This window comes from Centrocercus urophasianus, unplaced genomic scaffold (assembly GCF_019232065.1).
Source record: "Centrocercus urophasianus isolate 14NV4802_14NV808 unplaced genomic scaffold, USGS_Curo_1.0 seq_14, whole genome shotgun sequence".
Classification (NCBI taxonomy): domain Eukaryota; kingdom Metazoa; phylum Chordata; class Aves; order Galliformes; family Phasianidae; genus Centrocercus; species Centrocercus urophasianus.
This window is the reverse complement of record NW_024884586.1, coordinates 1,415,996-1,430,570: the sequence shown is the minus strand read 5'-3', so window position 1 is coordinate 1,430,570 and position 14,575 is coordinate 1,415,996. Positions and strand designations below refer to the sequence as shown.

Here is a 14,575-nt window from a genome sequence, read left to right as displayed (position 1 = left end):
TTTTTTCCCCAAACATGTTGGTTTTTTTGTTGTTTTTTTTTTTTTTTTTTTTTTTTTTTTTTCCAATCAAGGTAAACAGTTTATGCATTGCTTCTCAAGTTTTTGAGACAAATACAAAACAGGAAGCCTATTGTTGTTAAGAATTAGTCCATTCAATTTAGACTTCTGGACTTTGGAGCATAATTTCTAGCATGTATGATACCGTAGTGAAATATTGCTGGTTCCTCAGAAGAAAGCATGTAGTTTTCCATAGGCTGCATCTCCTTTTAGGACCATTTTCTTCTCTGTCATCTATCAATGCAGTCTGCATGCCAAAAAAAGAAAAAAAAGTGGTGCTTCCAGCAAGCCAAAAACCAGTAAGCAGAACTTCCCTTGTCATCTGGCCTTCCCAACCACAAAACTGGCTTTTTTGGAGAGCACGACCTCTGACACAGAAAGGAGAAATGCTCTGCTGGTGAGCGAATGTCTGCTGAGATGCCTCACCACAGCTCTACGGGGATGGGATGGGAGCATTTTGGAAGTTTGTGAGGAGAAGATTTCATGCCGATCAGGAACAGCTTCGATCATGGCTTTGCAGTGTTGGAAGAGGAAAGTGTTAGGGTGGGGAAGGTATCCCTTCCCCAGTGAAAAAGCAGGGGAAGCCCAGACCTGCTGCACATTTGTGTGTGTGCATGCATGTGCAGCACAAGCTTGCATCAAACTAGAAATGTTTTCCTGTCCTTCACTCTGCCTGCAGTGGTTCCTGCCAACTCTTCTCTCTGTTTTCCTCACCATTATCAGCCCTGGCACTTGGTGCTTTTCCTCATGGGTGGGTTCAGATATAGCTGTAATTTTTTTGGGGGGGGGCATTTTCCCTTCCATTCCCTTCTGTCATTGGATGGAAACAGCTGAGGCTTATAAAAGTCTCCTCTCTGAGTAGTAAAATTAAAAAGTCTGTGATTGGACTCTCATCAATTCTGCTGAGGTTAACTTCTACAGGTGCTTGTGTTACATGAACAAGATAACAATCTTGTGGTGAGCTAGTGAAAACAGTGGAGAGGAAGTAACTGTTTTATAGTTCCTAGGTCAAAGTCATGTAACATTGAGGCAATAGCAGTGTGATTTTAAAGCCATGAAGAAAACCTGATCTGACTGCCACAGTTCTAGCTGAACTGTCCACAGTACTGTGTTTCAGTGACACTTCCCTCTTCACCAAGGAAAAAAGCATACTTTGGCTTCATGTTAAAAATCACTCTGCCAGTTGCATAAGCAGTTCTCATTTTGGTTTAAATTGGTGTCAGACACTGGGGGGGCTGTATGTCAAGTTGTTTAAGCTGAAGTGTAGTGTCTAACACTGTGCTAATGCTGTCTTTGGTTGTCCTGCATTGCCTTCCTCTCGTAAGCACTTGTGCTTAAGCCCAGATGTAGGTTTTGTTTTGTTTTGTTTTCTGGATTGGCCTCTCTGTGTGGCAGTCCCCTATCTTTTCCCTTTCCCAAAACAACTTTTGGTTCTGTTATCTGGTTTGGGGCTGATCCATAGCACTGCTTTCACAAAGCGAGGGCTGGCGAGAGTTGTACCGCGCCTTCCTCTCCCACCTGTGCTGGGGCAGCCAAGATGGCCAGAATCCATCCTGCTGGCATGCAGTTGTTGGAGGATTTTTCTCGTTAATCATCAAGTCCTTGAGCCTGGAAATATTCTGAATGTCTTCAACTCCTCTTGAGTCAGTGGGAGTTCATAGCACTCAGGTTGTTTGTTTGTTTGTTTGTTTTTTGAAAAATTAGACATTCTGGAAGTAGAGGCATATAAAATGTTTGTGATTTTACTTCATGAAGCTCTTCAGAAAAGGGCACAGAACATACTATAAATGAAGTATTCAGAAGGGAAAACAAAAATTTCCTGACTTATTCTTGGCACTTGTATTTCATCATGACATTTGGTCTAAGAAAATGTACAAACTCTCAACGTTGCCAATTTATTTTACCCACAAACCAACAGCAGACTGATGATGTGCACACAAAGGTTATTTATTTTGAGCATAGCAAGGGAATGTGAGTGTTCCAAATGCTTCCTTATATCTCCCCATGGGATCTGCTTAATATGTTGCATAATATTTTTCTGTATCTAAGATAGGCGTAGTAGGTCTCTTAGTTACTTAAATACACTAGTTGTGTTTCCCCTTTTCTTCTTTGAAGGAAATGTGAGTGGAGAATGAGTAGTTTGTGAACAGTGTTAAATTGAAAAGTGTAACTTCAAAGGCATTTATAACAATTTACTCTGAAGCTATGAGCCAACAGATGATGTTCCAAGCAAAATAACTGATTATATGAGAGGTTAGGCAAGCATCAATCTAGTTGTTGATTGCTTGGACTGGTAGATAATTCCTTAATAGCAAGAAAAAGAAGATAGGGTTTGCATCTCTGGCCTTGAGTTCAGGTAGACCCTCTTCTGAGGGCAAGTTTAAACATAACCTATAATAATTTCCCTAATACAAAAGCCACTGGAGTATTTTCTTTGGATGACTTTGGCTGACTCTAAACGCTCTCCATTAGAGATAGAGAGCAAGGTTAAAAAAGGATAAGGGAGTGCCACAAGGAGCGTATTTTAGTTCTTGCAAATTTGTATTTCTTTAGAATAGCTTTGCTCTTACAAATTGTGAGAGTATTTGTCTGGAATATGAGGCACAGTTTGACAGTGATCATATTACTAGGGAAAGCCAGTGGAGTTTAGTGGGCCAAATGTATATATCATTAACTTCATATCATGAGCACATGACAAGATATGACTGCAATCACGCGACTTCAGCATTTACTATGTGGACATAACATTTCTTTCCATTTGCTAGAGTACCAAACTCTTTCTCATTTTGGCAAGAATTGTAAAAAGGGAGTTGTCTAAAGTTACTTTGTTCCATTTCTGGTGTAACTTGTGATAATGTTTCTGCTAAGTTTGTTGTGTACATTTGCTTGTGGCAATTGATTGGGCCAATTCTAAATTTATTGGCTAAGCTGCACTCTTGCTCCTAGCTTGTGCAACAGGAGAAAATTCCCTAACATTGACTTTTGGCTGCAGGTTTTGAAGCATTCTTAAGACCAAAACATGTACTTGTTGTGACTTAAATTTTGATTAGGAAAAGCACCTCAGTATTCTTTTTCTTAATCTGTTATCTAGCATTCGTTCCTGAGTGCTAGTTGTTGGGCTGTGTGTGAAGCTGATTGATATTTGAAGCAGTGGTCTTGCACATATATGAGTCTCACAAGTCATCATGAAGTACATGTTGTGACAGCACAAGTAGGTTTCTTTGTAGCACCTTAAATGCCCCTCCTAAACTTCTGTGTTTGGCTGGTTGTCCAACAGTCATTTGCTGTGGTTTTTATATTCATATTGAATATGCAGTTTATGGGTTTAGTTCTCCCAGGCAGAGCATGCTTTAACATAACTTGTGTTTGTCTTTTTTAGGAATAACATGCTTGGAATTACTTGCTAGTGTTGGTTACCTGCACCCTAGCACAAGAGCTCCAGCTTGATTCTTTTCAGTGCTTCTGTCAGAACATGGGGGAAAACGATGATGAAAAATACAATCAAGCTGGCCAGATATTTGAAAACTTTGTCCAAGCAACAACATGCAAAGGTACCATTCAGGCCTTTAATATTCTCACACGCCAACTTGAATTAGATCCTTTGGACTGTAAGAACTTTTACAGCAAACTGAAGTCAAGAGTAACCACGTGGAAGGCCAAAGCTTTGTGGAACAAGCTTGATAAAAGAGCAAGTCACAAAGAGTACAAACGTGGAAAATCTTGTATGAACACTAAGGTAAGTGGGAAAGGTCATTTTTGAATTCCACAATTTAGAATCTCTTAAACTGAATTATCAGCAGAAGCAAGGTTTCTGCCATCCCATGCCACATGTGTATCCATGAACGTTCCCTTTCATGTACTTGAAACTGTGTCTGGCGTTGCATGATTTAGACAGATTTTCAGATATTTTTGTTCTGGAAACACAGCACATAAGAGCAGTTCTAAAAACACCCTCTTTTATAGTCTGTCTCAGGCACAGCAGGAAAGTTTTCTGTTGATAGTAGTGTTGATCAGCCCTAGGATATAAGCTCATAAGGGAGATTTACTAATCTCAGGCTTTTAAGAACTACTTGCTTAATTAAACAGAGTTTTGCAACGTCAGTTATTACATACTCAGCAGGAGCCTCCTAAAGTGCTGCTTGGACTTAGGGATCGGTCTTTGTCATCTAGCACTGGTTCTATTTGCTAAACAAAAGTAAAAGAAAATAAAGCACTATTTAAGAAATCAAATATTTGCATTTAAATGCTGCTCTTTGTCTCTCCAAAGAGTATATAGATAACTGCTACACAGCTCTTATTAAAGAAAGTGGTCTACTTGATTGTGAAAAGGACAGGAAATTATCTTCAGCACATTGTTCAAATGCTGTGGTTTAATAGAACCACTGCTGTAAGTAATGTTAAAACTGAAGGTTCATGCCATCTTATTCCATCTCTTCTGTGGCTGGTCATTTTTAATAGCTTTATGTCAGAGAAGTTCAGATATTTACTGCCTAACGATAGCTAAACTTTGCCAAAGAAGGTCTGGTTTTAAGAAGCTGCTTGACTGTACTATTGTAAAACAGAAAGGAATAGCACTTTGGGGTGTACCTAGACACTGAACTGTGGAGGGCATTTTAGTTTGAACTATTGCTAAAGTATTTTATGGAAGTGCTAGACAGGCAGTGCTGGTGGTCTCTCTTGTGCATCATAGAACTGAGTCTTCCAAAAGCATTAGGGAGAAGGATATCATATTGCCTTCAATACATTTAGAAATTTTTATAAATTTCATTTCTAATAAGCTCCCAATTATTATTAACTTTTTGTAAGGTAATAAGTATCCTTAGGACCAATTTCTTTAGAAGAGGTATTATGTCATTATGGCTTTTTGCACTGCTTTCCTGACTGCATCTGTTTTTCTTCTTTCCTTTTTCCCATCTTTTCCCTTTGTGACCTCTGCTTCCTCCCTCTTTTTGATCTTTTGAAAAGGCTTTGAGTATGTCATTGTGCATCTGTGTGATAAAAACAGACAGGAAAGGGAAGGAATGACAGTGTGTGTGATGTTTAACAAGTTGTGGGAGATGTTCTACATACACCTCACTTGCACATACAGTCCCAAGTCCAAATTTCCATGGTTAGTTTGAGGAAGTATTTACAACGCAAAACAGTTTTAAGACTCATGTGAACTATGAAGTGAAGCCCTGCTCAGTCAAGTGTGACATTACAAAGCCAAGGCCTGCTTCTGCAAAGTCCTTCAGCCAAGTCATTAATTTCTATACATGGTGTAGAGTCGTGGAAATCAGTTAGAACATGAAAAGCTTAATACAGTCTGCATTTTAAGGTTGCCAAGCAAGCGGCTAATCAGCACTTCTTGCAGTGTTGAAAGTATGGTGTTCCTACTCTGAGGGTAAAGGTTTATTTGTAGTGGCATGGTGTAAATATTTGCAGAAATTGAAGGACATAAGCTGCACATATGATCAACTTGCAAATGAATGTAGAATGCCTGTGTATGAACAGGACACATACAAATATTCTGTGCAATACTTGGATGTTCATTATGAATCCAAACCATGCCTGGACCTGCATTTCAATGTGTCATCACTGATTTAACGAGAGAAACATGAATCTTCAGATTACTGCAAATGAGAGCAGTGACCACAGACTGTGAGCTCTTTGGGGATATCTAGCAAACATTCCTCAAATGTGAATCACAGTCTGCTACGAAAGCCTATCTATGCAATATGAGTGAGAGGAGACACGTTGCAAGGAGGCAGCAAACTCCCTGATTGTTGCCGTGGTGTACTCTTGATAACTCCACTTACAGATAAACAGTTATCTGAGATGCTGGTATACCTAGGCTGCAGTATACATACCAGGATATTCCTTTTGTGCAGCAGGAGATTTCAAATTCTTGTTTTTCTTCCATGTTATACAGTTATCAGCAGGCAAGCAGGAGTTGTGCAGGTGAAACTAAAGCAGAGCCTAGTGCTTAACTGTGTGGAGTTGACTGGGGGCTGGGAGTGGATTGGTTGGAATCAAAATTCTAGTTGTTAAAGCAGCATCACAAAATAAGCTCTTTGCTTACAGTTCTGTAAGCAGAGCCAAGCCAACAGTCATTGTTTAAAAATAAAAAATGACTTAAAGGTTGTGACCATGAGTTCTATAGCTGATTCAGCAGGTCGTAGTTCTCAGATATGGTTTTTCTGTTGGCTTCTAACAATCTTCCCAATCTTTGAAAGAGATAAAATATAATCAGGCTCTGAACTATTCCTCGTGCTATGTATGTGTGTGTCTGTTGTGGGCTTGGGAGGATTAGGTTTTTAAATTGAAAAAATAAGAACCTGCTGCCCCACTCAGTAACTGGTCAGTTTGTGCACAGTACTTAAGAGCTGAATACAGTCCTTGTTGTTTGTTGGGTTGCTTTTTTTTTTTTTTTTTTTTTGCTTGTAAAATCTTCAGCCACACTTAAGTTACTTTCATTGGAGTAACAGTATACACAAATTTCCTACATGCAGAATGTTCCATTCCAACTAAATAACAATAACTCATTGTCTTAACTGTTCTTGAAGAACGCTGCCAAATAAAGCTTTCAGAGTTTCTGCAACGATATGATTTTAAGCTGGATGAATAAAAGCAGTTAAACCATTTTCGAGACGTTCAAACCCACTGCTATGTCAGAGTAGAGTTATTTGTGGACTTTAATTTTCCCTTTCTTTGTAGGGAAAAAATAAATAAAAATAAAACACTGCAGAAAGGCATGCATAAAATTGTGGTAGAAACTTTTTTGACTCTATGAGTCAGTCAGTATGTATGCTAAATTTGTAGCAAACATCTTCCTTCTATGACAAACTTATAAATTGGGAATTAAGCTGTTCTGAACTGCTGGTCCTGGAGCTGACACTTTCTGGCATTTGGCAAAACTCATTCTGTGCTTTTTCAGATATGTCTAGAAAAAGAGCACAAATTAATTCTTGTGGTAACACTTGTCGCTCATTTTCATCTTGTTGGTTTGGAGGAATCTGCACAGAATCTGTAATGATAATTTCTTTGTGAAGTGAAACATAGCTGGACAATCAGAGAAGGTTAAAGGTTTAACATGCAATGTTCACATTGCTAGCAGCTTGAATATCTCTCTAAATTTTTGAACATGGGAAGCATAGTATGATAAGAAGCAAGAATTCATCCAGCTGTTTGCAGAGTATATTCAACAGTGTTTTCAAGACGTACATGTGTGCTCTAATCTTTTATTCTTAATTTCTCTGTATGGATTAGTTCTTCACTTCAAGATTTGCTGTCAGTTTGCCCATGTGAATGATACAGAAACAAATATGTGCATATAAAGCAGGCTCCCGCTGATGTTTGAGATGCATGCATACGTATCAGAGGGCAGGACCTGGTTCATGCTGAAATTCTGGCTCTCCCACGACTGCAGATCTGTGCTCGAGGAGAGCAGAAATCTCTTTGTGTGAAAACATCCCAGACTTGCTCTGAAGGGAGGTGTTGATTCTCTAAAGCATGCAGATGCTGTTTTTTCAAAACACACTGATACTCGAGGAGAACTAGGTAGACTTCTTTAAGGAGCTAATGTGTAATTATTAGTTGTCTTGGTAGACTCTAGCATTTGTCTCTGGGTGAATCCAGTTTTTGATTGTGGTGGTGTACATGGATAGACAGTTGGAGTTCTGGTTTTAAGGCCTAATTAGGCTGTACTGGCATAAAATGAGAAAATGAAACTGGGCTAGGAACTTTTAAATGTTGTGTGTATGTAAATGCATATGTATGGACATTTATAGGTATATAAGCATATACATGTATAGGTATCACACAGATTCCTGCTAAGCAGATGGAACAATTTAGAACTCAGTCCCTGCTGTCTTCTCTAGCTTTCCTTGTTCCTGGATGTGGCCTTTCAAATCTTGTTTTATAATAGATGAACTTCCTTTCCAAAAACTCCTGTTGAGAACGTTACTGCGAGAAAATGACTTAAAATCATTTATGGCTACATTTCCAGGGCTTGTGTAAAGCCATAGCGGCTCTTCTCGGTAGTGCTATGTGCTGTCAGTCCTATCCAGACTCAGTGGCATTGGCAGCTGAGCTGTACTGGGAGACTCTGTGGGCCCCTCTGTTGGGGTGCTAATTTGGAGAAGTGGTGTTAGGGAGGAGATTGTGTGGCTTAATGGGATGTGGGAGTGGAGTGGAGTGGAGTTGAGGGCTGGGATGTGAGTCATCCAAGGAGGAACTTGGGGTCTGAAATGGGGATGGAGGCTAGAGGCTTTGTGACTGACTCAGTGCTGGCTCTGAGATTTGTCTGCCTGTACTAACCATGCTGGTGCACCCACAAATGATAAAACTGGATTGCCAAACCCCATTCATTTCTTTTCATATTGTTCTCAATTCCAAAGACTGTCAAATGCATGCTTAGGGGATTAATAAAACCTACTTCATCTGCTGTTTTCCTTCCCGCAGTGTTGAGAAAGCAAAAGATATGCCTGAGGCATGCGGCTGCTGCCACGTTATGTAGCCACAGGCTAACCAGCAGGATGAGGAGTGAATTCCAGGCCTCTCTCCTTGTTATTAGGTAGAAATTGTCTTCTTGTCAGTGCTCAGTTGTTTACAAACATCCCATTGTAGCCTTGCCCCTTGTAGCAAAAGAGTCAGGCTGGCTTGTGGATGTCTCTCCCCCTCTACACATTTCTATGAAGTTCTAAACAAATATTTGTCTCTTAGTTAATCAAATCATCCTGCTTGTAAAAACCTGCTGGCGATGGTGTGGCTAAATTTCCTTCCAAAGCAGTGACATTTGTTGATCCTTCAGAGGTAACACGTTTTCAGCCAGATTTTTCCTGTGCTGTATATACCAATGAGTTTGTGTGTTGAAGCATTGATTGATTGCGTCCTAATGATGAACATTTTTCTCTGAAGGGCACAGTTGAACTGCAAGATGAAAGAAGGGAGTGTCAGTCGTGCCCTAACTCAAAATATTCTTTTTAAAATAAAAGCTTTAACCCATTTGTTCTGTGAAGAACAGAGATCCAGATGGCTGGATGCCCTTTGCTGACATAGTGGTCTCTTCAGAATAATAATCAAAATGGGGAGATTTCCAAATGTTATAATCAGAGTTTGTAGTGAACACACTGAATTTAGATCTATTAGGTAGCATTGCTGACTTCCTTATTATAATAAAAACGCGTTCCTGTGAAGGTCATAAAATTAAAACTAGAACTTGAATACCATATTTATAGGAAGTTTAGTGAATGCAAGTTTGTGAATTATCATGAAATAACATTCAGCTGCAACCTTCTCACTCTCTGCCTCATCCTTAAATTCTTCTAGCAGTTATTATTTTGATTTTTGCCTTATAAAGCCCTTATCAGGGTATAAATGTGTAGTTCTTGGATAGCAGAATTCAGAACTAGTAAGCAGTCAGGGGTATTAAGTGCCATGCACTCTACTGAATTGAAGTGGCAATGAGGTCTTTGATAGATAGACTTGAAAAATAAGCTGCTATTTTTATTTTTTTGTATTTGTGCTTCTTTGCTATTAGCCTTTTAGGGAAGGGCACCTAAAGCATTTTGCTGAATCTCCACTGTAAATTTATGTTTAGAAATTGTAACAAGCAACTTTTACAGTGTTATTTCAAAGGAGATGATGACACAGGATTAATGTAAATGAGAGGCAAGGAAGATTGGGAAAAAGGGAAGATTGGGAAAAGACAGGGAAAAGAGGAAAATCACCTATGACCATGCAGTGAAACCACAGCTGCTGAGTACTATCTAGTCATTCATTTTTTCTGTAAAGATTTTTTAAAGAGCGGATGGGGAGAAGCTCGGGTGATGACAGGACACACAGCAGACAGCGTTCTTTGAAAACAAAACAAAGCATCAGACTCTTTGAGCAGTGCTTCAAACTGTTAGATTGGGCCAAATTGCGTCAGCAGAGGCAAATGTTTGGTATGTGATTGGGTAACGGAATCACTTTATTATCCTACTTCCACAAACACACAATTTTTCAGCTTTATCAGTCATAAAAAACAGTGAGCCCTGGCCAAAGTAACATAATCAGGCAGCCTAAATAAGATTTTTTTTTTTTTTTTTTTTCAGGCATTTGGGAATTCTAAGATATTTGGCTTGTAGGATAATAGTAACTTTACATCTGTACTTCAGCAGCGCTGTGCTGTTTCTCTCTCTCGCTTAATGACTTTGCAAGGAATCAACAGAAGGGAACTGTCCCACCCTGACCCCATTTCCTAGACACTCTGTCAGGATTCCCGCTGGGAGTGGTACCCAGTTACTTTCACACACAATATTAGTATTGTCACCACGAGTGGCTTAATTAAGTCTGGATGAAAGGAAAGGTTATGGCAAGATGTGTTCCCGCAGCTGTGACCCTGCAGTGCTTTTGAATTTGACAGTGTGAAACAGCTGGGCTGTGCACCCGTCAGCCCAGCCGGGCTGTGTGTGTGGGGCAAGGGGTGCTGCTGCTGCGCCCTGTGAACTCAGGCCTTCCTCCTGGCTCCGGAGAGGCCCTGCAGTGCCAGATGTAGCTGTTAGTGGTTTGTTGTTAGCGACGGGTCCAGCTTTGCCCCGGTAATGTTTGTGTACTGATAAGTGAGGAAATGCATAACTTATGCTACCAAGAGGTGATTAAATGCTTGGCTGCTGAAAACCAGATTTCAGACAATAAAGCAATTTCCTGTCTCCTACAGTTCAGGTCCTTTTCGAGGTTCCCATGTCTGTGCTGAGAACCAGAGTTTTACACCGATGCTGGCAATGGTTTGCTGCCAGACAGAGGAAATGCAGCAATGGCCATTTAATGAGTCCTGTTGAAGGCTGGTCCTAGTCTTACTTAATACAGATATGTATGTACTGGATGGAGTGGGTGCAGATGTAACCAAGCTGGACTGAGCAGTAGTTCTTTAAAGTTCTAATCTTGCCTTTCAAGACTTCAAAAAATAGAATAATTTTTTTAAAAACTGCTATAAAGTTCTGACCATCTAGAGAAAGAATGTAATGTCCCTAGCAAGCTGGAAATAAACTGCAGAGAATGATTTGCAGTTTACAGTAATAGACCACAGCTGAGCCCATGGGACAGTGCTGACAGGGAGAGCTGGTCATGGGAGGCAGTGGTGTGCTGGAGCTGGGCTGGCTTCTTTCCCTGCTAGCTGGTGCAGATCAAATGCTGCTGAAATACTTGGTCCAACATGGTGTATATGGTGTGGGTAAGAGACAGATAAACTAGAGTATGCCCAGAGCAGAGAAGTGGGAACAGTCGTTGCTCAGAGAACATGGCCTGCAGGAGAGGTTTCAGTTCCTTCACCTCTATGTGTCAGAGAAAGCCCAAGAGGAATGCTGCCTAATTATGTGGGCCACAGCACAAGTGTTACTGGCCTCACCTTCTTTCTGTAGAAGTCCCATTCTTACTTCTTGATCAAATTCTGGTCTATTTTTAAGAGCTTGCATTTTTCAGAGCCTTGGACACTTGGTGCTCCTATTTCAGTCCTGAAGAACAGCCTATGTTTCCCAAGATCACGCTCTGTTTCTTGACACTGCCTGACTTGTCTTTCATTGCTTGGGATTTGTTTGTTTGACAAAGATCTTAATTGAGAAGTAAACGTAGTTGTACCACACTAAGTACTTGTGTCATGTTTCTCACTTCCTCTGCACCTCCAGATGAGGTACAGGAGCAACTTTAAAAGGAGCAGAGGAAGAGCAGCTCCCTTTTGTGGAGTTTTTTGTGTGTGCTTGCTGAATTTACAATGCAGATAAAGTATCAGCTCCAGGGGAAATAGTAACTGAGATGAGAGAACTCAGCAAGGGCTGGCAGTGAGCTTCCTGCCAAGGGTTCCACACCCAAATCATCTACAAGAATTTATTCTGGTCAACAAATGCTTGGTGGAAGACAAAAGCATTTCCCTCAGATCTGTTTTTCTTTCATTTGCTTGTTTTCAGCTAAGAAGGAAGTAGCTGCAGATGGCATGAAGCCTTATTTGGCAGGTAAGGGCTGTTGTGCCCAGCAAGGCTGCTGCAGGCAGACTGTGGTCCAGTAGTGCTGGGAGTGGTGGAACGGGCACAACTGGTGTGGGTCGGGTCAGACAGGTGCTTGGGTCTTGAGCTTCACCCTGCACTGATTGAAAACAGTCATTAGTATGTGTCTATGTAAATAAACACCAACCTGCTCAGAATGTTGAGCTCCTTCTGCTGCACTGCTTGTTGATACAAAACAGACTTCTTACACCTTGTGAGGTGTGGAATGTGTCTTCAACTCTACACCTCTTTTCAAAGCATGTACTTTTTCCTTTCTTCACTTTTTTTCAGTTCTTTAATAATTTATATTTCAAGTCTCCTTCCTGAAGCAGGTCCTGTTTTCAGCCAAAAACGTTTTGGAAGTAAGGACTGGGGATTCCAAAATCTACTGTAGGGTGATATGCTACCACCAGATTTGTTCTGTGGAAGTGATGTTAGCTTTCTCTGCTAGCAGAAGCTGTCCTGAAAGCTGTTACAGTAAGGACACATTTTCTTATTCTAATTGTGAGACGTGTTCTCACAATTGTCTTGTTGACAGTCAGATGCAGTAGTGTTCTGTGATGGTGATTGTGCAATTCCTAGTGCTTTCAGTTTGTAAGTAAAGCTGTAAATTAAAAAAAAACAAACTGCCTATGGTAAATGGACACGTGCAAATGACTGGCTAAAACATTGTTTGACTTTACTGGTTCTGTGGCCGTGAGTGCTAGCACTGGAGAATGAAGGTCTTCAAAGACTGCACCGTGACCTGGAAGAAAACAGATCCCAGGAGCCCCAAACTGTTGATTTAGACACTTCTGTATTTTGTACTCAGCTAGAGCTGCTACATGCTTCTGTCCATTTTACTTAGGGAGTATAGAAATGATTGGATTTGATTATCCAATCCTTTAAAAAGAAGTAAATAAATACAAATTTTGATTCTGCCTTAAACCTGATGGTTCATTTTTGAGCTCATTTACCCAGTGCTGGCTTGTAAGAGCTAAGCCTTGATTAGATTTTGGTTAACATCTAGCCTGGTATAAAAATGGGTTCTAAACATAATTCTGAAATATGCTGTGAAATAGCCTTGAAATAATTTCACTTGCCACTTTCTTTCTAAAGCCAGATTTGAAGTGGAATCTTAGCAGACTTTGTAGGTTGTTGTTCAGCTACAAATTTTCAGTTTTTGTGTGGCATTTCATATGTGTGGACATGCCAGGCTGGAGCATCTTTGTTTCTGCATCTGTTTTTTTTTTTTCCTTTTTATCTTTTTAAATAGCATATTGCCAACTTCTTCCTGTAGCAAAGCTACGTGGTTGTTGACCAACTTGTCTGCATGCTTTGGATGCCTTCAGGCATGAGAAATCCCTTCCTCTGGGTCTGCAGACAAGTCCTCTGCTGGCTGGTCAGCATGGTTCATTAAGCCCCTGACTCTGAAACCATGTGTCAGATTCATTTTGTTCTTGCTGTCACAATCTCAGTAATGTCACTACTCACAAGGCTTGTGGGACTCAAGGCTTGGTCTCTGTTTATTCTTCACTGTGCTCAAGGGCAAGGTTGTTGATGCCTCCACTTCTTATCTGTGTTGTCCAGTTATGTCTGGATTTTAATTTTATTTTTTCTGAAGTTTTTAAAGATAGCCTTAAAGTATTATCTCAGCATTACAGGCATAAACTTACCAAAGTGGGAGTGTGCATAAATGGTGTGAACCATATTCATGTCCAAGATAGACAGTGTTCTTTCTGCAAGGTTTATCTTGTTTTCGTTTTGATAGTTGGAGCAAGTGGACAAAGAAAAAATGAAAGACAACATCGCTTTTTTCCTTGCTGTTTTTTTTTTCTCTGTTTTGATTACAGTAAGAGACAGGTGAGAAAACAGCACATATTTGTTTGATTCCAAAGGATGTTAGGGTTTTTTTTCTTCTGTGTTTTATTTGAGGAGATCTTTGGATTAAAATGCTTGCTTGACTTCTGGTAGGTAATCTTTTTATTAAAAGCAGAATGAGGTTTCTTGTCAGATGATATGCAGGTTTTCTTCAAATAACTATAAGTGTCCAGGAGACGAAGTGAAAGTCTCTAGAGATACTTTTTTGTTCAGTGTCTACCAATCACATTTTTTAAATTTATTTCTTAGAAATTGTTATAAAAGCTCTGAGGTGAAGTAAAGATATTTAAGTATGACCACGGCCTCACAGAGAGCTCGAGAACAATTCTGCAAAACAAAGTCCTGTCAGCCTTGATGCAGCAGTGAAGGAACTCCTGAAATTCCAGTAAACTGAACGCACGTAGGCTCTCATTGATGTGTTGCTTAGCACACTATAAGTTTCAGATGTCTTTCATACCACTGTTTTAATTTCAAACTATGAAAAGATTTTTATGAACAAATCTAATATTAGTACGTATATCCTGGAGACAGAGAGGGTGGCTGGGCAAGCATGTCTGAATTCATCCAGGAAAAATGAAGACACGTGGTTTTTTTCCATGCAGAAGCTTATCTTCCAAAAATCCTAGTAAAGATGAGCCAAATGAATGCAGTAAATGTAC

The 14,575-nt window shown here is 40.0% G+C and overlaps 1 protein-coding gene across 6 annotated transcripts in view; it reads left to right on the top strand.

Annotated features, from left to right (window-relative positions):
- The window catches only part of MICAL2 (microtubule associated monooxygenase, calponin and LIM domain containing 2), a 120,942-nt gene that overhangs the window by 18,639 nt on the left and 87,728 nt on the right, over positions 1 to 14,575 (top strand). For all 6 annotated transcript variants that reach the window (XM_042813756.1, XM_042813753.1, XM_042813755.1 and 3 more), the window contains exon 2: positions 3,437 to 3,793. In XM_042813756.1, coding sequence (XP_042669690.1) covers positions 3,530 to 3,793 — 264 coding nt within the window. In that variant the 5' untranslated portion in view covers positions 3,437 to 3,529. The remainder of the gene's footprint in view (positions 1 to 3,436; positions 3,794 to 14,575) is intronic.